General features: G+C 45.4%; 1 protein-coding gene across 4 annotated transcripts in view; it reads left to right on the plus strand.

The window, feature by feature from the left end:
• Window positions 1-23,099, plus strand: part of INSR (insulin receptor) — a 142,729-nt gene that overhangs the window by 95,722 nt on the left and 23,908 nt on the right. For 2 of the 4 annotated variants that reach the window (XM_021083940.2, XM_021083941.2), the window contains exons 6-13: window positions 373-587; window positions 2,025-2,151; window positions 3,618-3,868; window positions 5,129-5,296; window positions 10,081-10,282; window positions 11,902-11,937; window positions 17,283-17,557; window positions 19,074-19,213. In XM_021083940.2, the coding sequence (XP_020939599.1) occupies window positions 373-587; window positions 2,025-2,151; window positions 3,618-3,868; window positions 5,129-5,296; window positions 10,081-10,282; window positions 11,902-11,937; window positions 17,283-17,557; window positions 19,074-19,213 (1,414 nt within the window). The remainder of the gene's footprint in view (window positions 1-372; window positions 588-2,024; window positions 2,152-3,617; window positions 3,869-5,128; window positions 5,297-10,080; window positions 10,283-11,901; window positions 11,938-17,282; window positions 17,558-19,073; window positions 19,214-23,099) is intronic. The other 2 variants (XM_021083942.2, XM_021083943.2) reach the window with 1 other exon arrangement.

Consider the following 23,099-nt stretch of genomic DNA (forward strand, 5'->3'; position numbering starts at 1 on the left):
TGGCCCATTGCAGCTCTTCAGCCTTGCCCGGCCTCTCTTGGCCAGAGAAGGCTACTCTCTTCTTCCCCTGGGCCCAGTTCAAGTGTCTTCAGGTTTTCCCCTTTGCCAAACCCATATTGCAAACCATCACAGTCCTACCTTCCTTCCCACCAAGACAAAGCTCAGATATCTTCCCGTGAAGGCCATGAAGACTTCCTTCACTTCCCCTGTCCCTCCTACCCTCCATTCAAATTACGACAAGTATGTGTCAAGCGAGTGGTTAGGACAGGGGGCGGAGCCCTGAATGAGACCAGCTTGAGCAACAGTGCTGCCATCTTGGAGTTGCAGATGACCAGGTGATGAATGATTCGGTATGTGTGTATGTTTCCATAGGAACTATTCTTTCTATGCCTTGGACAACCAGAACCTAAGGCAACTGTGGGACTGGAGCAAACACAACCTCACCATCACTCAGGGGAAACTCTTCTTCCATTATAATCCCAAACTCTGCTTGTCGGAAATTCACAAGATGGAGGAAGTTTCTGGAACCAAGGGGCGCCAGGAGAGAAATGATATTGCCCTGAAGACCAATGGGGACCAGGCGTCCTGTAAGTGGCCAGGCCCCGATCAGATAACATGGCTGCCCTCCTCATCCCCCACCACACTGGGGCCCCAGGGGGAGTGTCACTTCCCCCCTCAATGAGCTGAAACAACTCTGTGGGTGATAGGCTTTCTGAAATACTAAGGACAGTTGTTATACATCTGATCTCTTTGCTAAATACCAAATATAGTGCCTCATCCTAGAAGATGCCACATAAGCATCAAATGAATGAATGAATGGCACCTGCTTTTTTTTTTTTTTTTTTTTTTTTTGCTTTTTAGGGCTGCACCCACAGCATATGGAAGTTCCTAGGCTAGAGGTCAAATCAGAGCTGCAGCTGCCGGCCTACACCACAGCCACCGTAACATAGGATCCGAGCCACATCTGCCACCTGCCACCTATATCATACATAGCTCATGGAGACACCAGATTCTTAACCCACTGAGTGTGAGACAAGGGATGGAACCAGAATCCCCCTAGTTGGATTCATTTCTGCTGCACCACAATGGGAACTCTTCACCTGCCTTCTATATAGCCTTGGGCTCAAATGCTTCAGCAGCTTCTGCAGTTACTACCATTGGAGACTGTTGGCTGACTGCCCTCCTCAGACAGGGTTTCTCTGGAAGGGATAGCTGAGCACTGAGGTGCCATGGCTTCCATGATACCTTCCTGGGAAGTTTGTTCCTTATGGAACAACATGGCCCAAGCTGTGGGTATTCAGGGGAGGGAGAGACCAGGGTTGGGGTGGAGCTTAAGGGAGGGCTTATATTCCAGGCAGAGGGAATTATTCTCTCCAAGGCTCCGTCTCTCCAAGGAAGTGTCACTCTAAGGCATAATGGTCCGTCCACTCTCCAAACCCACTTGGCTTGTGTCCATTTGTACTGGAGGCATGAAAGTTACCATACAAGACAAAATTGTTTCAGGACAAATGTTACCCTTGAAAGTCCCTTTCTCCAGGAACTGTTGGCCATTTGTCCTTCTGGTGCTGGTGCTGACTGAGGTTCTCCAGTTGAGCATCTGGTCAAGTAATTGGCTTGCATGTCCTTTTTTGCCTGTTTTTTTTTTTTTTTTTTTTTTTTTTTTTTGCCACACTCAAGGCATATGGAAGTTCCTGGGTCAGGGATCAGATCTGAGCTGCAGCTGCCACCTACGCCACAGCTGCGGCATCGCTGGATTCTTTTAACCTACTGCACTGGGCCACACCGCTGCCACAGAGACAATGCCAGGTCCTTAACCCCCTAGGCTGCAGCAGGAACTCCCTACTCTTGCCTCTGAACACTGGGAGAGGCAGGTGGAAATGGGACCTCTCAAGGGAATAGCATGTGGCCATCTGACTCCTCAATAGATATTCCTGGAAGTCCAGGCTCTCCTGATTTGGGCTGAAGCAAATTATTCCATTCTGATATTGGGTGTGTTTTTTTGCTTTGTTTTTTAATATTTCTAGGTGAAAATGAGTTACTTAAATTTTCTTACATTCGGACATCTTATGACAAGATCTTGCTGAAGTGGGAGCCGTATTGGCCCCCCGACTTCCGAGACCTCCTGGGGTTCATGCTCTTCTACAAAGAGGCGTAAGTAGGAGAGGAAAGAGGTGTGTTGGGTGCCTGTGTGCTCAGAAGTTCCCCTATGGAGTTCCTCTCTGTCTCCTTCTTACTCTCGGAATAAATATCGGAGGTTCCTTTGGGGGGATCTCACCCAGTGGATGGTGAACGATGTCAGTAACATTCCTTTTGTGGAAAGCCAGGAATAGAAGCAGGCAGATTTCCTCTGGAGGTCCAGATCGGGCAGTTTCCTAGAGCAATATGCCATGTTGGTTCTGCTCTAGACAGCTTGCCAGACATCCTCAACCAAAAGCCACTCTGTCCACTTGGTGTTTCAAAGTTGATTTTTTAAAAAAATCTATTCTGTATTTTTTTCCCCAACCTTTAAAGAATTGTGATAAAACAAATCACATAAAATTGACCATGTCAGCTCTGTTCACGTGCACAGCTCAGTGGCATTAAGTACATTCGTGATGCTGTGCCACTGTCCTCACCGTCCAGAATTGATTCACCATCCCACATTGAAACTCTGTCCCCTCTGAGTAACACCTAGTCCTGCTGAATATACAACAGTGCTGAAATTTTATTTTATTTTTATTATTTTTTTTTATTTTTAGGGCACACCTGCAGCATATGGAAGTTCCCAGGCTAGGGGTCAAATCACAGCTACAGCGGCCAGCCTACGCCACAGCCACAGCAACGCAGGATCCAAGCTGCAGCTGTGACCCACACCGCAGCTCATGGCAACCGGATCCTTAACCCACTGAGCAAGGCCAGGGATCGAACCTGAGTCCTCATGGATGCTAGTCAGATTTGCTAACTGCTGAGCCATGATGGGAACTCCTGTGCTGAAATTTTAAAGGGAGACAATGGAAGTGGTGATCATATTAATATGAATAATTTTTCTATCACTCGAGGTGTATTATGGGATGAGAATTCATATACCTCCTCTCGTGTACACTTATCTGTCACTCCAGTAGTTGGTATTATCATCATTATCATGATTCTTACTGGGAAAGTGAGAAGAGATTCCCTTTTTGATTTGTTTGTTTGTTTTTTAGGGCCGTACCTACAGCATATGGAAGTTCCCAGGCGAGGGGCCAAATCAGAGCTGCAGCTGCCAGCCTATGTCACAGCCATGGCCATGCGGAATCCGAGCCACATCTTCGACCCACACCGAAACTTGTGTCAACACCAGATCCTTAACCCACTGAGTGGAGCCAGGGATCGAACCTGCATCCTCATGGATGCTAGTCGGTTAATTACTGCTGAGCCTCCATGCGAACTCTGAGAATAGATTCTTGCTATTACTGGGAAAGTAAGGGAAGAGGTCTCTTTTCCTTTGGCTGTCCCGGAGTCCTTTCTCCTTGTGGCAGAAGATCTTGGTGAACAGGATGCAACCCCGTGGGAGGTAACTTCCCCCCCGCCACATCTCTTTGCTCTGCAGAGCTCTAGTTGAGAAATGGTAACTGCCTTTTCTTATTTCGTTGTGAAAGCCCTTATCAGAACGTGACGGAGTTTGACGGGCAGGATGCGTGTGGCTCCAACAGCTGGACGGTGGTGGACATTGACCCGCCTACGAGGTCCAATGACCCCAAGTCCCAGAACCATCCTGGGTGGCTGATGCGTGGTCTCAAGCCCTGGACCCAGTATGCCATCTTTGTCAAGACTTTGGTCACCTTTTCTGATGAACGACGCACCTATGGAGCCAAGAGTGACATCATCTACGTCCAGACAGATGCCACAAGTAAGCATGTCTTGTGGATACAAATTTGTGTGTGACCCAGACGTCTTGCCTTGAACAGGCTGACCTGGTGATGTCATAAGAAATGCTTTTTTTTTTTTTTTCTTTTTTAACTTTTTGCATGGTTTTTAGCTTTTAAAAGAGCTGGGCCTGGAGGTTTATCATATCAGACGATGAAGCACTAGCAAAAAGATGCCAGAGGGAACACATTTCTTCTTCTCATTGTGGAAAATTTTCAAATATTTACAAAAGGAGGAAAAAAAGACACCCTCCCCCCACGTGCCCATCTAGCAGCTTCGATTTCAATATTTTGCCATTTGTGTTTCACCCCTGCACTGCTTCCCTCCATTTTACTGGAGTATTTGACAGCAATTTCGTTATATTTTCATAAAACACAGGTCCTGTCCAACCAATGTCATAGAAGATGGTGGTAAATGGGGACATTTTTGGTTTTCATGACTGGGGAGGTGGGGCTACTGGTGCCTAGAGGATGGGAACCAGGGATCCTGGTCAACATATGACAAGGGACAGGACGGTCCCCACAGCGGAGACCTCTTTAGCCCCACAAGTCGATAGTGCTGAGAGTAAGAAATCCTGTTGTATAGGATAGAGTCCAAAATTTATGACTCAGCCCCAACTTTTTCAGCTGCTTTCCTCTGGTCCTGTATCCTCTGGCACTTCCAGAGGACTTAGAGTTTCCAGAAACTTCCAACTTCCTGGCTTTTGTACACACTGGATCCTCTGCCTCAAGACCCTCCACCCCCACCTCTCACCAACCTCCTCAGCCACCTCCACTCTCGAAGGGAAGGTTTTGTGGAGCCCAAAGATGGTGCATTTTGAGGGATGTTCGATGGGCTTCCAGCTCAGTGACAGGACTGAATGACATCCTACTGCCAAAATCTCCCCCCTGACCGGATTCGGTTTGAGGCAAATGTTAACTGGAAAATGCAACTTTGTCCATTCCTACCATGCCCCTCCAGTGCCCAGACCAGAGAAAGGTTGATGTTGAGTTGGAGCGTGGTAACGTTTGTTGCAAAAATGGTGAAACATGAAACCTCCCTATGGTCCGCCTGAATTGGAATTTTGTAACCCATGCTGGTCCTGGGCAGGCGTTCCACAGCTCTCCAGTTTCCTCGGGTGTTAAATAGCACTGCAGAGAACATCTTCAGGATTCCTCTAGCTTGGGTGTTCCCTCTCACTCTCAGCCGAAGGCTCACACCCTCCTCCTCACGGTGGACCTTCTGGTCTCCTTTCTCCTTTCAGATCCTTCCGTCCCCCTGGATCCCATCTCGGTTTCTAATTCCTCGTCCCAGATCATTCTGAAGTGGAAGCCCCCCTCTGACCCCAACGGCAACATCACACACTACCTGGTGTTCTGGGAGAGGCAGGCGGAGGACAGTGAGCTGTATGAACTGGATTATTGCCTCAAAGGTGAGTGCAGGCAGAGGCGGGGGGAGGGACCGTTTTTACGCACATTTGATCTGCTTTTGCCCCCCCACCTGAGATACTTTTTTTCTATTTTTTAACTGAAGTATAGTTGATTCACAATGTTGCGTGTGTTTCAGGTATACAGCAAAGTGATTCAGTTATATGTACATGCATATTCTTTTCTATTCTTTTTTCTCTTCTTTTAAATTGCAGGATAGTTCATTTACGGTGCTGTGTTAGTTTCAAGTGCAGAGCAAAGTGATTCAGTTACACAGACCTATATTCTTTTTTTTCTCTTCTTTTAAATTGAAGCATAGTTAATTTACAGTGTTGTATTAGTTTCAGGGGTATAGCAAAAAAAAGTGATTCGGTTATACATACGTTACATTTAAAAAATGTTTTCTTGGAGTAGAGTTGACTTACAATGTTGTGTTCGTTTTAGGTGTACAGCAAAGTGAATCAGTTATGCGTGTAAGGATATCCATTCTTTTTTTTTCTGTACAGGTTTTTACACACTGTTGAGTAGATTTTCCTGTGCTATCCAATAGGTTCTTATTAATCATCTATTTTACGTAGTAGTAGAACACAACATTTTCAATCAATATTTCTATAAAAAGTAAAGAAGAAATCTAGTCTTAAAGAACAATGTACAGATCTTAACTAAAGAATATTTTATTGCTAAGAAATGCCCACACCATTACAATAATAACGGCTGAGATCGCTAAACACACATCACCGGTAACAAATGGAGTAAAAACAAAGACATTTGAAATAGTGCAAGAATCACCAAGTCGTGACCCAGAGATGTGGGCAAATGCTGATGGCAAAACGGCACTAGTGATCTGCTTCACGCAGGGTCGCCCCAAACTTTTGATTGGTAAAAACAGCACTGTACCTGCAAAGCACGAAAAGAAGAGGTCTGCCTGTCTGCAAGTTCACGGTTCTCACCCTCCCAGCGTGAGGACACGCTCTGAAGACTCCCGATGAAACCAGACACTCCCCATATCTTGGCACTATTGCCTTCTGGAATTTTCTTCTCCTCCCCTTCCTCCTCCCCTCTCCCCCTGGTGAGGGAGGGTGTAGCCGTGTTAACCCACGCAAGGCTTCAGGGCTGAGCTGGAAACCCGCCCAGCGTGTGGAGTGGGATTTGAGCACATCAGGGAAATTGTGCTGGACCCCAGTCCCAGATCCTACAAGTTCAAGGTTAGAGACAGCAAAGAACAGACCATCTCTGCCTGGGACTGCCATGAACCACTTACACTAATGACCTGTCTTCTTCCAGTCTTTTATCTCCTTTACTTCATGGGCTGCTTTCCCTCGACAGAAAAGTGGAAAAATATTTGAAGCCTCAAACGAGTGTCTATAAATTAGTTTAAGATGATTTTATAAACCTGCTTTCAAAACAGCCCATCAAACGGGAGAAACAGAAGTCATTTTTGTTTCAACAAAACCCCTTCTGTCGTTTTGTTGTTGTTGTCGGGTGGTGGGTCTGTATTTATGTTTCTTTGGCTTTCTTGGGTGAGTGGTGTCCTCAGGCCTTGGGGCTGCCGGCGAGGTAGGGCTGAGGTCTGTAGGGCTTTGGGCAAGTCACCGAGCTTGTCACCGGCTGCCTCCTTTTGGGGAGAAGGGGCGGGAAGCCAGATGATCTCTGGGAGCTGTCCCAGCTCTAGAATCATGTGCTATATGTATGCCTATGACCTCATTCCCTGCCTAGGCAGAGTGTTGCAAACGTGATTTATCTCCTTGGAGGCTTTATATAACTCGAGAGCAAGCGAAGTCATCGGTTCCGTTGTGAGCTGTTGGCCCTGACTTCGAGTAACCCAAACCGCCAGCTAGAACTGCCACCACCAGCAGCAGGGCAGGCAGTGTTTTTCTCTTCCTTCCCCCCTCCCTCCCTCCCTCTCTCTCTCTTTCTTTCTTTCCAACAACTTTTATTCTAAAGTCTAAGTCTATCATTACAACGTGACTATTTCAACATGGTTTTCTTTGTAATGATGCCAAATTTTCTGTAATTAAAAAAAAAAACTTACTAAGGATGGATATTGGATGATGCTACCCATAGGAGGTCCCTGAAGGAGTCAGATCCATAGAGGCAGAAGGTAGATGGTGGGGCCAGGGGCTGGGGCAGGGGGCTGGGGAGCCAGGGCCTAATTCGGGCAGCGCTGCAGTTTGGGAAGATGAGAGAGAGAGTCCTGGAGATGCATGGCCTGGATGGCTGCACAACAGGGTGGGCGTGCTTCATGCCGCTGAGCTGTACACTTCCTGGTTAAGATGGCAAATGTTTTGTTGTGTGCATTTTGCCGCAATTAAAAAGCCCAGATAAACACAGAAATAAATCAACTTTCTAATGCACAAAAGATAAATTATTTATTGATCGTGACCAGTCGTAGCTTCCTGTAGTGTCATGAGTGGGTTGGTTTTTTTTTTTTTTCAGCTTTACTCAGGTGAAATTGACAAGTAAACTTGTAACATACTTAAAGCGTAAATGGTGATGATTTTATATACATACATCCTATGAAAGGATTCCTCCCGTCTAGTTAATTAATACATCTATCTCCTTACATGTTTATGGCTTTTTTTTTTTTTTTTTTGGTGAGAACTTTTAGCTTCTCCGATACTGAATTGTATATTTAAATTATATAGTACAATCTTATCAACTATATGCCTTTAAAATTGTAACATATACATAACATACAGTTTACCATTTGAACCCCTGTCGGTGTACAGCTCACTGGCATGAAGCACCTTCACCCTGTTGGGCAGCCATCCCTTCCATCTGTCTCCAGAATGTTCTCACCTTCCCAAACCGCAACACCGTCTGCATTAGACACTGATTCCCCCCCCCCTCGCCCCGCCCCTGGTCCCCACCATCGACTTTATCTCTATGGATTTGACTGTCCTAGATACCTCCCTACCCTTTATAATCACGGAAAATCCAGGGGGCCCCAAGTGTCACGAAGAAAGGCTGGCCGGGGTCAGGAGTTTTGTCTGTGCCTGATCATAAGCCCCTTTCTCTCCAGGGGAAAAAAAAAAAAGTATTGGGAGTCTTCCCCCCCCACACTGAGGAAATCCTAAGATTTTTTAAATTTTCCATCCATAATGACAACCATAGCCCCTCCGGTGGCCAGCCCATAGGGGTTACTACTCCACATCCATTCATACATGTAAGAAGTCTTTTTAAAGACTTGCCAAGCTTCCGAGTGGCTACTCACCATTCACAGGAAGATACTTGGGGCTCATTGTCTACTGCAATCATTAAAAGAGAGAGGAAGGGATGGAATTTCCCCTGCTCAACAGACCCTAGCAGGCACCTACCGTGGAGGTGCACTGCTTTCGCTTTAAGGAGTAGCCTGCATCCTCAAGTTTGTACCAGAAGCGAAAAGGCAGCAAGCATCATTGGGACTGGACCTTGGCGATCCAGACACACCAGCTGTAGCACTTTAAAAAAAAGTGTGTGTGTGTGTGTTTTCTTTTTCTTTTTTGACTGCCTGGGGCGTATGGTGTTCCCAGGCCAGGGGTCAGATCCGAGCTGCAGTCGTGACCTAAGCTGCAGCTATGGCAACATTGGATCCTTAAACTCACTGTGCCAGGCCAGGAGGGGATCAAACCTGCATCCTGGCGCTACAGAGATGCCACTCATCCCGTGATGCCACATCAGACATTCCAAAAGTGTGGTATTTTTAGGAGTGGTGACTTGAGAAGTTGTGGGCCCCCCCATACCTTGAAAAATACTCCCTTCTCTATGTTTCTTTGAGAACTTTCTTCCCCCAATTTCCTCTCATGTCTTTAGTCCTGGGTTTCTCTCCTCATCACTGTTGACTTTTGGGGCTGGATCATTCTTTGCAGGGGGGCTGTCCTCTGTAAGGTAGGGTGCTGAGCAATAACCCTGGCCAACACCCATTACAGGGCTGTAGTCCCCTCCTCTCCCCAACAGTCCCAATACCCCAAATGTCTCTAGACCATGCCTGATGTCCTGGGGGAGGGGCAGTGCAGAATCACTGCCCTTCTGGTGAGAACCACTGCTCTGCTCTGGTTACAGACTCTAACCATGGTGTCTGTAAGTCAGACCCCTTAGAATTCCATGTGAAATTTTGTTGTGCCCCCTTGTCCCTTTATCTTTACCTGGTTGATTGATGAGCCATCCATCCATGCATCTATTTAACTGTGACTTGGCCCCAGTCCTTTTCTAATCCCACCTCCCATCATTCTCTCCCTTATCCCCTTCTAGCTACACTGGGTCCTTGGTGTCTTCTGACATGCTAAGGAGATTCCTACCTCAGGGCCTTTGCACTTGCTTTTTGCTGTCTGAATTGCTTTCCCAAGATACGTGCACAGCTCATTCTTCTACGTCATTGGGAATCGCATAGTGGTTACTTTCTCTGAGACATTCCTTCCACCTCCAGACACCCTCTGTCCTTTCATCCCAACATTTGAGCCACGGCATCTGTATTTATCAGTTTATTGTGTATTCCTCTCACCCCCACATACCTTGTCCACTAGAATGTAAGTTCCATGAGGGCAGAGACATGCCTGGTTACCTGCAGTCTCCAGCCCTGGGGAAATTATGGTGTCTGACAGTTTCCCGTTGCATGTTAACAGGCACCTTCTCCATGGACAGGACTCAGATCTTATTTTTCCCAGTAGAGCTTGAACCCAGATCCCGGCCCCAAGCTCTGTCTTGTGTGCCCAGTGGCTCTGAGAAGGTCCCCCTGGCTCTGTGTGTGTGTGTGTGTGTGGCATTGGGGGGCGGGGAGGGACTTGAACCCACCTTCCCTGTCTCTCCCCAGGGTTGAAGCTGCCCTCCCGGACCTGGTCCCCACCATTCGAGACTGAGGGGTCCCAGAAGCACAATCAGAGTGAGTACGAGGAATCCTCTGGGGAATGCTGCTCCTGCCCAAAGACCGACTCACAGATCCTCAAGGAGCTGGAGGAATCATCATTCAGGAAAACGTTTGAAGATTACCTACACAATGTGGTATTCATCCCCAGGTGAGGGTTTTGTCATCGGCTTGGGGTTGGGGGACTCTTACTCAAGGAGTGAGATGAAGTGGGGATACAGAGGATGGGCAGGGTCCATGCTGAGCCGCTTCCCTGGAGAGAGGAAGAGACCATTCGGGTTCAACCAGTACCTTACCAGGAAGACAGAACAATGGTCAAAAAGTAGGGGTGGGGGAAAACGTTTAAACAAACACACACCTCAACCTTTGCTTTCTGATGTCTTTTGAACGCTTCACCCCAGCCTCCAGTGCCAATCTGAGTTCTGAAACAAACTCCACTAGATGATCGATTATTGATTATTATCTAATAGATGATGATAGATAATAATCAATAATCAATCCATCTGATTATTAGAAATGCCTGCCTTGCTCCATGCTTCATCTGTGGCTGAGTCTCATGCTCAGTGCATTCTTTTTCTTTTTTTTCAATCTATGGAAGCTTCTCCTCCTTCCAGAACTTCCAATGGCCTCTTGGAAACCCTAGAGGCTTCTCCTACTTAAATATGTTTCCCCTCGTGAATGAAGGGCCGTGCTTGCGGAGGTACCTCTGATCTACAGAGAGGCTTTGCAGTAAATATGACTCCAGGTTTTTCATGCATCTTTACTTTTCCTGCAAGCAGACACTTAGGTAAAAGGCAAGTTTCTGTGGGTTACGGGTTATTTCACCTCTCTTGGTGAAAACTTCAATTTATTCATCTGAAGAGTGGAGATAAAAGTGGTTCCTCATTTTTTAGGATAATGAGATTACCGTCTCTGGGGTGGGACGGTCCTGTACCTTGTAGGATGTTGAGCAGCATCCCTGGCCTCCAGCCACTAGATGGCGATTAAGCACTGCCTAAATCTTACGGGTTCATGAATTTTTCCAGTAACCCACTGAAGCAGTTACTATCTCCTTCGCTGCCAACCCCCCCTTAGCCTGTGTTTTTTGCTGACTCTGCCCAGGTTTTTGAAGCAAACATGTGCTGTGGACTTTCAGCTGCCCCCCGCCCCAGACATCACCAGGTGGCTACCCAGAAATGTCCAATACAATTGGCTGTTTGCAAAGTGGATCACCCCCCCCCCCAAAAAAAAGTTTACATTGGGATAAAATAAGATTCTAAAACGAGTCTCGTCAAAGGCCTGGCTTAGCTCCTGGTAGATGTTTCCCCAGAATTATCAATATATAACATTTCTTCTTTTGTCGCTTGCATTCTTATCCCTGACCCTGAGTCCAGAAGAACACTAAATGGCCCAGCGCAGGCACTGAGCCAGTTACTGTTTTACCTGTTAAAACACTGCCAGACTTAAGAAAGGAGCTGAGTCAGCTGTGAGGTTTAAAGGTGGTCAACTGTGACATCTCACAGGAACCTCAGGTGCCCATGTCTCTGGGTGGGGGGTGTTTTCTCTGATCATCCCCCTACTCCCACTGCTGCCACCACACACACACCCGCTTGCTGTGTTCACCGCACCTGCTGGAGAGGATGTGGTTCAAGTGACGGGGAGAAAGTGGTCCATGGCCAAGGGCAAGGCGCCCTTGGGCTGCTGGCATAGAATGTGGCTACCAGAGTGTCAGAAGCAAGAGGTCTCTCCAAGTTCTGTCTGTCCTCAAAGCGGCTGGTTTTGTTTTTACAGAAAATCCTCTTCAGGCCCTGCTGCCGAGGACGCTAGGTATGACTCACCTGTGGGACGACCGAGTGGCCCCTGGTGGCCACACAGCACGGTGGCCCGTGGGCCAGCAAGCATGTTGTGCTCCCTTGAGACCTCAGGGGCTTCTGTGGTTTGATGCATGCATGGTGCTGGTCTGCGGAGATGGGATGCTTCACAAATCCACACGTTAAATGCCTTTACCCTGAAACGGGGTCTGGGCATGAACGTGGGGGGAAAACATCTTAACTAACACACTCTTACTAAAACATAGAACCAAGGGAATACTTTCTAGGCACCTCCTAGATGCCACCCATTTTCTTCCATGCATTTCACTCACGACATTTATTTATCGATGCCCACCGTGTGTGCAGAACTGTACCTGGCACCCAGCGTGGACACCACGCCCTGCAGGTGGTAGGGAAGGCTGATCTGGGAGCTGACCCTTTTTATTTGGGGCGACAAGTTCAGGACGACAGCTGTGAGAACAGGTGTGCCGAAACCCTGAATTATACTGACAGCAGTCACGGAGGCTCCCCTTTCACCTGTGTCTTAAAGGCCTGTCCAGGCGAGAGAGCTTGGGAACAGGCAAGAGGGCAGAAAGAATCCTGGAGTCTGGGGAGGAACCGAAGAGGAGACTGGAAAGGCGGGGTGGGGGGGAACCATGCGGAGGGATTTTATTCTTTCAGCGGAGGGTTTATTTATTTCAGGCCGTGTGCGGCCCGGATCTGCCCTCTACTGGCCGCGTGGAGTATAATCTGTAGTAAAGAAAGGTCTAGAAATTTGATCCAGGCAAGGGTTTCTCAGCCTCGGACCTTTTGCCATTTGGGGGCCATATCCTTCTCAGTTGTGGGGATTGGCCTGCATATTGTAGAATGTTGAGCGACACCTCTGGGTCTCTGACTCCTTGGAAGCCAGTAGCACACCGTCCCAACCAAAATTCCTTCCAGACAGGCCAGATGTGCCCTCAGTGGTAGGGTCGAGGGCAGAATCACTCCTGGTTGGAGAACCACTGGTCTAGTGGGATTATGAGATAATAAAATGCTGAATGCGTGGGAGAGATTAGTTGATGCTTTGTCGTGGGGGGTCTTTTATGACCAAGGAGTGGTCTTTGGGGGTAAAATCCTCCAGGTGTATGTATATTTGGTCTATTTGAGACCATTTATGTTTCCCTTTGTTGAGATCAGTTTCTCAGTAGTTACTCATGAGGCACAAGTGTCTCCATCGTTTTTGGAAGGCCTGTTTGTATGTGTATAGACACGTGCTGAATCTTGCTAATTCAAGGGGTGTAGCTTTGGTTTAATAGGTTTGGTTCCCATTCAAAAATGTCATTGGTCTTTTCAGACAAAAAGACCACAAAGAAAATCTTAGGACCCCCTAAATAGGATTTGATTTCTGACTACAGGGCAATAAAAACTAAAGATAAAGTCGGAAGTTTGAACAAAAGACTCTACTGCCTGGTGATTAAAAGCGAGCCACTTACATTATCTATTGGGTGAAAGTTGAAATGAAAACTGGTTAAAATCTACTTGGAATATAACAGAAATGTGAATATCACGTACCCTCACTTGTAGAATATGGCCAAAGCTGAACTTCATTGCAAATTATTAGACTTAAATGGTTTCGTAACCATTTAAGAAAAAAAAAAAAAAACTTAGAATGTAAAATATAATATTTTGGGGAGGGAGGGAAAAGTCAATATAGCTAAATTTTTGGTAAATATAATCAAAGGGAAATACCCACAAGTAACTAGAAGTAAAGAAAGTGACATAAAACTTGTAATATGTTGAATTTTCTAGATAACCATGAGCTATTCAATTGGAAACTTTCAGAGAGGTGGGAAATATTAACTTTTCTAAGCTAATTCAAGAAGAAGTTCCCTTGTGGTGCAGTGGGTTAAGGATCTGGCTTTGCTGCTGTTGTGTTGCAGGTCACAACTGTGGTATGGGTTCAGTCACTGGCCCAGGAATTTCCACATGCCTTGGGGGCAGCCAAAACCCCCACAAAACCCCCAAAACACAAACAAGAAGGGGCAGAAAGATCAAATATCTTAATAACTTTGGGAAAAGACAAAAAAAAAAGTGTCAGTTAATTTCCTCAAAAAAGGCTTGGAGAGTTTTACAGATGAGTTCTTTCACACTCTCAAAAGAACAATTATTTTCTGTAATATAGAAACTTTTCCAGAGCATAGAAATCCATGGACACCTCCCCAATACATTTTATAAAAGTAACATAGCACCTCTTAGAGATCCCAACAAAGATGCCACATTGAAAGAAAACCCAGGTAATATGGGATTTTTAGATCCAAATGACCTTGATAAAACCTACTCTACTGACAATAGCATTTATTTCTTAAGTGCAAGGATGGTTCAAGATCAGGAGTTCTGGGAAGTTCTGGGAATTCTGTGGCACAATGGGGTCCGACATTGTCACTGCTGTGGCTTGGGTCACTGCCATGATGCAGGTTGGATCCCTGGCCCTGAGATCTTCACATTTCCCAGTGCTCAGGGTGCGGGGGAGGAAAAAAAAAGAGATAGAGAGGGAGCTCATCAAGAGGCTCAGTAAGGAAAATCATAGCATTTTATTAAATTGTTAATAAATCTCATTTAATAACAGTTTATTGAACTCATTTTAATAGCATTTATTAAAAATTACTAACTTAGAGAAAGGGGTGGGGAGGGGAGATCTTTTATAAATTACTAAGAACAGAGAACTTCTACAACCAAGATAAATATTACCTAGATGAGACTAACAGCCAAGCTGCCATCTTTCTTAAAACTATTCCTGTTAGAGTTGGAAGGAAGCCAGTCTCATCATTACTAATTAACATTACTCTGGGTGTCTAGCCAATGCAGTAATACAGAAAGTAAAATTGTAAAGAATGGATTGTGGGAAATAAAAATCATTGATTATTTTCAGATATTCTAGTGCAGAGACTACTTGTTTTTGTCAATCAAGTTTTATTGGAATGTAGCCACATTCATTTGTTTACCTTGTGTCTTTTTAGCTGCAATGGCTTGAAAGCCATTGGTTGAATACTAACTATCTAGCAGTTATTGGAAAAGGTTGCTGACCCTTTTTTCTAGTGTGTTCGTTGAAAACCTAAGAAATGCAACCTTGAAATTCTTAGAATGAGAGTTCAGGAAAGTAGTTACAATAAACATAAATGAAAAGCCGGTAAATATAGGAGCAACAATTAAAATGTAAGTCGGGAAAGATCTCTTTCCTAATTGCCCCCAAACCTCAGTAATCTCATCTAGAATTACCCGTAAAGGAGAAAAAAATGTAATTGCCGAGATACTAACTTTTACAGAGAAATGTGAGCAATTGTTTCCAGTCATTTGAAGAAAACTCACTGGCACACAGCCAGTGATAAAGGGCTAGTTAATGCCCTTTGTGAATGAGCAGCACAGGAATATGGATGAGGAAGGCCCTAGAACTTCCTGGAAACAATTGACAAGGGACAAGGAAACACAAAAGCGTCAATAAAGGGAAACGAAGTTCAGGAGTTCCTGTCGTGGTGCAGTGGTTCACGACTCCGACTAGGGACCATGAGATTGCGGGTTCGATCCCTGGCCTTGCTCAGTGGGTTAAGGAGCTGGCCTTGCCGTGAGCTGTGTTGTAGGTTGCAGACGCGGCTTGGATCCCGCGTTGCTGTGGCTCTGGCGTAGGCTGGCAGCTACAGCTCTGATTCGACCTCTAGCCTGGGAACCTCCATATGCCGAGGGAGCAGCCCTAGAAAAGGCAAAAAGACCAAAAAAAAAAAAAAAAAAGGAAAAAGGACTTCGTATGCAACAGACCGTGGAGGTGCAAATAAAGATCCAAAAAGGAAAAAAACAAAACAAAACACAATTAAAGCTCATTTTAACCCTCAGTGTGGCTGAGATTATCCTGAGACAGACCCCAAATCAGTACAAAGGGTCGAGAGGGCAGCAGTTTAGCCATACGTACTAAGAAGCCTAACTTAGTGATTTCTTTTCTCAGAATCCCTTTTGACGAATGAGCAAAACAATCAGACAATGATCAAAGGAATATTTATAAGAGGAAAAAATTGGGAATACGCTTATATTAAGAAAATAGGAGGACAGAGTTCCCTGGTGGCTCAATGGGTTAAGGATCTGGCTTTGTTGCTGCCGTGGCTCTGGTTACAGCTGTGGCTCTGGTTCAATCCTCGGCCCAGGAACTTCCGCATGCCACGGATGCGGCCATAAAGAATAAAAAAAATAGGAAGATGACTGACTAAATTATGGCTCATGCATTAGATGACATATCCTACAGTTTTCCAAGTTTTCTGCCATGAGTATATGGTACTTTTATAATGAGGAGGGAGAACGCTCATGGTGAAAAAGAAAAAAAAAAAAGTAAATTCTGTCCTACTTAAGATGTTACATTTTAAGGAAAATATTTGAGAATGCTTTCAATACAATTGAACCAAGTGGATTAGAAACCTAGCTTGATCCCCATCATACCCATACAGAAAAACTTACAGGAAAAAAAAAGTTCCAAAGGACACAGTGGGTGGTGGAATGTTGCGTAAATCAGATTTTCTTTATTACCCTTTCTTGGTTGTTTATCTTTTTTTAGGCTATTAACATTTTTATTCATCTATCTCTCCCCCCCCCCCCTCCGCTTTTTTGGCCACCCTGAGGCATATGGAAGTTCCTGGGCCAAGGATCAGATCCGAGCTGCAGATGCAGCCTATGCTACAGTTGCAGCAACGCTGGATCCTTTAACCCACTGTGCCAGGCCGGGGTTTAAACCTGTGTCCTGGCACAGCAGAAATGTTGCGGATCCCATTGCACCACAGCAGGAACTCCTCATCTTATTAAGGGGGGGAATGTGCCAATCACATAGGCATTTTTTGGAGGTACCCTCAGCAACCTTAGTGATAGATTCTTTTACCAAGAATTGATTTAATTAATCCCTTAGATTATGCAGGTGTGCTAAAGAGTCATAAGAATCAAAGGATGCCTTTCTCTTGCTTGAACTGGTGATGCTGTCCAGTAGCTTGGGCCATTTGGCAGGGCTTCCTGAAAAGCTAGACTCTTACACGCTTTGGGCATCTTATTTTTAACACGGACCCGGGTGGACTATTAATCTGCAAAATGAAAATCTGAAATCAAGCATGTTGAGGGTAATCTCGGTGTATCTCCTACTCTGGATGGTCCTGGAGCACCTGACATGATGCTTATCAAGGCATCTTGAAAGCTGCTGTGGATTGTAATTCCTGGAAATTTACATTGTAATCTACACACCCCCTTGAATCTGATTGCCCCACCATCTTTGGTTTTAAGCCTTTTGCTCTCTAGCAGCACTTTTTAAAAAGGTGGTGATTGTGTGACCGTGGGTGTCCGACTGTCATCCTACAGGCCATCCAGGAAACGCAGGGCCCTTGGTGACGTGGGGAACATAACGGCGGCCGTGCCCACCATTCCGGGTTTCTCCAACACCTCCTCCACCAGCACTCCCACGAGCTCAGAGGAGCACAGACCCTTTGAGAAGGTGGTGAACAGAGAGTCACTGGTCATCTCTGGCCTGCGTCACTTCACTGGCTATCGCATTGAGCTGCAGGCTTGCAACCAAGATGCCCCCGAAGAGAGGTGCAGTGTGGCTGCGTATGTCAGCGCCAGGACCATGCCTGAAGGTGGGTTGGCTCATCATGGGGCTAAGAGACCCAGGCTGACCAAGGAGAATCCACCTACCCTCTCTCTAGGCAGCGTATTTGTGACCTTAAATTATTTGCCTTAATTATTTTCCCCCAGCTTGATTGAGATGCAGTGGACATATAACATTGGGTAAATTTGAGGCATGCAGTGTGTTAATTTGGTACACTTGCATATTGTGAAATCATCACCACTATAACAGTAACATTAGCTCACTAGCTCACACCTCCTTCATGTCGCATGATTACCATTTCTTATTTAGGGATGAGAACACTTAAGACCTCCTCTCGGAGTTCCATTGTGGCTCAGGGATAACGAATCCGACTAGTATCCACGAGGATGCAGGTTCTATCACTAGCCTCACTTAGTGGGTTCAGGATCAGGCCTTGCCATGAGCTGCAGGTGTAGGTCGCAGACACAGCTCAGACCCTGTGTTGCCTTGAGCTGTGGTGTGGGCCGGCAGCTGTAGCTCTTATTCGACCCCTAGCCTGGAAACTTCCATGTACTGTGGGTGTGGCCCTAAAAATACAAAAACAAAAAACAAAACAAAACAAAAACCTCATCTCTTTGCAGTTTTCAAGTATATGACACAGTATTGTTAGCTATAGTCTCCAGGCTGTACATTAAATCCTGAGAACTTATTCTTTTTTTTTTTTTTTTTGTCTTTTTGCCTTTTCTAGGGCTGCTCCCTTGGCATATGGAGGTTCCCAGGCTAGGGGTCTAATCGGAGCTGTAGCTGCCGGCCTACGCCAGAGCCACAGCAACACGGGATCTGAGCTGCGTCTGCAACCTACACCATAGCTCACCACAATGCTGGATCCTTAACCCACTGAGCAAGGCCAGGGATCGAACCCTCAACCTCATGGTTCCTAGTCGGATTCATTAACTGCTGCACCACGACGGGAACTCTGTCATCTTATAACCAGATGTTTTTACCCCTTGACCAATATCCCCCCATTTCCCTCATCCCAAGCCCCTGGAAACCACCATTCTACTCTCTGTTTCTATGAGTTCGGCTGTTTTATAATCCACATAGGAGTGAGATCATACAGTGTTATCTTGTTCAGTCTGGCTTATTTCACTTAACCTAATGCCCTCAAGGTCACTCATGTTTACCTATATTATTTTTAATTCCATGAGTCATGTGTTGCATTATTTAAACCTTAGAAAGTATATGCAAACCATAAAAAAAATAGAGTTGAAATTAGGAAATACATATATGTAGTGTGTTGGAGTTCTCCAGAGAAAAAGAGCCAGCAGGATGTGGGATCGATTGATCAATTGATTGATCGACAGATAGACAGGCAGATGATAGACAGACAGAGACATAAACGTGTAGAGAATTCCAGGAGGCGACTTTTATATGTCCATTCTCCATTAAGGGAAACGGAACACAGGAAATTTATATAACCAGCTCAAGTCACTCAGCCACTAAGTAGCAGAGGTGGGGTTTGATCCAAGGATTGAGTCCCTGCCTCTAACCATTGCTCCTTACAGCCAAGGCAGATGATATCATTGGCCCTGTGACCCATGAAATCTTCGAGAACAACGTCGTTCACTTGATGTGGCAGGAGCCGAAGGAACCCAATGGTCTGATTGTGCTGTACGAAGTGAGTTACCGACGATACGGTGATGAGGTAAGATCCTTGACGCCCAACGCCCAGGCATGTGCCTTCAAGGTGGTCATTGATGCCTCCTTCCTCTTCTTAAACTCTGACCCTCATGCTTTTCTCCTTAGATGCTTTGTCCTGAGGACTCAAAACCTTGATATATGACTTGCCAGGGAGATGGGTCAGAAATGCCAACCTACACATTTTCTTTCTCTCCTCATTTTCTCATGGTGCATTTCCACCTTATCCTACAAGAGGAATGATGGCTGGCTGCATTCGTGTCCCTTCTGATGTGACAGGAGACTCATTTCATGTAGGCTTATTTCAAGAGAGTAGGAATGAATCGCTTAAAACCTTAATAAGTGGTTTTTCTGTTGGATGCTTCTCTTTACCACTGGACACTGTGCAAGGTGATGGCTAACCCAGAGGTGCACATAATGGAATCAAAGAACAACAACAACAAAAAAAATAGCTAAACTATCCCCAGGGCTTACCATGTGCCCCATGCTAAATGCTTTACACAAAGTATCTTGCGTATCCTATTTTACCTTATCAAAGATGTGGTAAAAGACCCTATTATTCTTAGGGACCTTGAAGAAAGAAAACGGTCCTGCCAATTCTAATTTTAAGATGCATTTCAAATTTCAGAAATGTTAAAATGTGAAAATAATATGTCTCCTGGGACCAGTGAAGTGCAATAAATCCTCAGAATAAACCAATGAGCTTGGTACTGAGGCATCCAGAATTTAAGTCGCATCCAAGCTGTATTAGAACAAAGTCAGGGTTCAAATCCCAGACTTAATGTTCTAATCCAGGGGTTGGTGATTTTTTTCTGTCAAGGGCCAGATAGGAAACACCTTTGGCTTTGTGATCAGTCTTTGATGCAAATACTCAACTCTGCCCTGGCATCATGAAAGCTGTCTTGTGTACCATATGTAAATGAAGGGGTCTGGTTGTGTGCCAGTAAAACTGTATTTGTAAAAACAGGCAGCAATCAGACTGGATTTGATGGCCCCTGTTCTCAATCGGTAACCACTGTGGGGCAGCTCTCTATCCCCAGAGAGGCCTTGGGGTCCACACCAAGCAAAGGCACTGCTGGGGCTTGGACCTGACTGGAGACAATTCTCCAATCCGGTGACTGGGTGACTTGAGGCAGATAAGTCAGGTCACCCCCCCCCCCCCGGTCTGACCCAGAGGTGTATCTTGCCCTCCCTTGAGCCATTTACACCTCACAATGACCTACAAGGTGGAAAATACTAGTGTCACCATTTACAGCTAAGAGAATGGAAACCCAAGAGTTGAATAGATTTGCTCAGGGTCACACATCCAACCCTTGAACCCAAACTGTTGGGCTCTGGCGCTTGCCACCTGCAATTGTGGGTGATCATGTGGGTCAGAGATCATTTTCTACAAGGGGCCAGAGAGTCAATATTTTCAGCTTTGGGAACTATACAGTCTCTGGATCAACTGCTCAACTTGGCCGTTCCAGCTCCAGAGTGGACGCAGACAATAGGAAAACACATGGGAGCAGCTGCGTGCCAATAAAACTTTATTTACAAAAGCAAAGGCTGGATTTAGCCTTTGGGCCGTGGTTTTCCAACCTGTAACAAAAGATGTAGCGAAACTGCCTGGTTTACTGGAGCTTTGGGGGAGAGTCATCCTGTAACCAAGTGGGTACAGTGTGGCTTCCCCAAGCCAGAGAGGACAGATGCCTTTGTGGATCCCTCTTGGGACCACCATCTGTTCTGGATGCCCAAATAGTCAGCTTTATTTTTCTGTACAAAAGTAATCGTATTCACAAATTTATTGTTCTCAAGTTGATATTTCAGTATTTTATATATTATTTATGTAAAACATTTTTGTTAGGGACTTCCCATTGTGTCTCAGTGGGTTATGAACCCCACTAGTATCCATAAGGATGTGGGTTTGATCCCTGGCCTCACTCAGTGGGTCAAAGGTCTGGTGCTGCAGTGAGCTATAGAGTAGGCTGGCAGCTGCAGCTCTGATTGGACCCCAGGCCTGGGAACTTCATGCTGCAGGTGCGGTCCTAAAAAAAAAACAGCAGAAAAGAAATGTTTTTTTAAATTAAAGTATAGTTTGTTTACAATGTTGTGATAATTTCTGCTGTAGAGCAAAGTGACTCAGTCATATCTATATTTACATTTCCTTTCTTATATTCTTTTCCATCATGGTCTATCCCAGGAGGTTGGATATAGTTCCCTGTGCTGTAGAGTAGGACCTCATTGCTTATCCATTCTAAATATAGTAGTCTGCATCAACTAACCTCAAACTCCCAGTCCATCCCACTCCCTCCCTCCTCCCCCTTGGCAACTACAAGTCTGTTCTCTAGTCTATGAGACTGTTTCTACTTTGTAGATCGGTTCATTTGTGCCATATTTTAGATTCCACATATAAGTGATATCATATGGTATTTGTCTTTCTCTTTCTGACTTACTTCACTGAGTATGAGAATCTCTATTTGTATCCATGTTGCTGCAAATAACATTATTTAATTCATTTTTAATGGTTAAGTAGTATTCCATCGTGTATATATACCACATCTTCTTAATCCATTCATCTGTCTTGGACCTTTAGGTTGTTCCATGTCTTGGCTATTGTGAATAGTGCTGCAATAAATATAGGGGTGCATGTATCTTTTGCTTTATAGTTTTGTCTGGATAGATGCCCAGGAATGGGATTGCTGGCTCATATAGCAACTCTATGTTTAATTTTTTGAGAAACCTCCATACTGTTTTCCGTAGTGGCTGCACCAATTCGCATTCCCACCAACAGTGTTAGAGGGTTCCCTTTCCCCAACACCCTCTCCAGCATTTATTATTTGTAGACTTTTTAATGATGGCCATTCTGACTGGTGTGAAGTGGCACCTCACTGTAGTTTTGATTTGCATTTCTCTAATAATTAGTGATGAGCATCTCTTCATGTGCCTATTGGCTCTCTGTGTGTCTATTTTGGTCTTCTGCCCATTTGTCAATTGGGTTGTTTGTTTTTTTTTTTTTTTGTTGTTGTTGTTGTTGCCAAATATTCAGCTTTGATAGTTTAGATTTGATAATTTAGAATTGAAATCAGCAAACTGTGACTGATCGGCCAAATTTGGCCCTTGGCCTGTTTTTCTAGTTCTTGCAGAGCTGTTAAAAGAAACAAGAGGGAATGTGCACCAATGTGAGTCCAGTGGCCAAGTCCAGAATCAGTAGGAGGGGAGGGGAGTCTTCAGGGGTGTATAAACAGAGGCATGACTCATAGGGGCCCATTATTGCAGTTGATTAATGTCTTACCCTGTGTATATTAATCCCATATGTTCTAAAGCAATAATTCAGATTTGGGGTGTTGACAAATCTTGATGCATAAGATATTCATCACTAGCGCAAGCCACTGGGTGTCTGTCCATTGGAGAATGGATACATAGAAGGTGGTATAACCATAAAACAGGTGGACGTACAGCTTTTAAAAATGATGTTTGGGGAGTTCCCGTTGTGGCGCAGTGGTTAACGAATCCGACTAGGAACCATGAGGTTGCGGGTTCGGTCCCTGCCCTTGCTCAGTGGGTTAACGATCCAGTGTTGCCGTGAGCTGTGGTGTAGGTTGCAGACACGGCTTGGATCCCGCGTTGCTGTGGCTCTGGCGTAGGCCGGTGGCTACAGCTCCGATTGGACCCCTAACCTGGGAACCTCCATATGCCGCGGTAGCGGCCCAAGAAATAGCAACAACAACAACAACAAAAAAAGACAAAAGACAAAAAAAAAAAAAAAAATGATGTTTGGGAGTTCCCACTGTGGCTCAGTGGAAACGAACTGATGACCACTATCCATGAAGACGCAGGTTTGATCCCTGGCTCGCTCAGCGGGTTAAGGATCCGGCATTGCTGTGAGCTGTGGTGTATGTTATACATGTGGC

The sequence above is a fragment of the Sus scrofa genome, chromosome 2 (assembly GCF_054392235.1).
Source record: "Sus scrofa isolate SSC_HxYL_T2T_F1_AM1 chromosome 2, Sscrofa_HxYL_maternal_Yorkshire_Landrace_v2.0, whole genome shotgun sequence".
NCBI classification, from domain to species: domain Eukaryota; kingdom Metazoa; phylum Chordata; class Mammalia; order Artiodactyla; family Suidae; genus Sus; species Sus scrofa.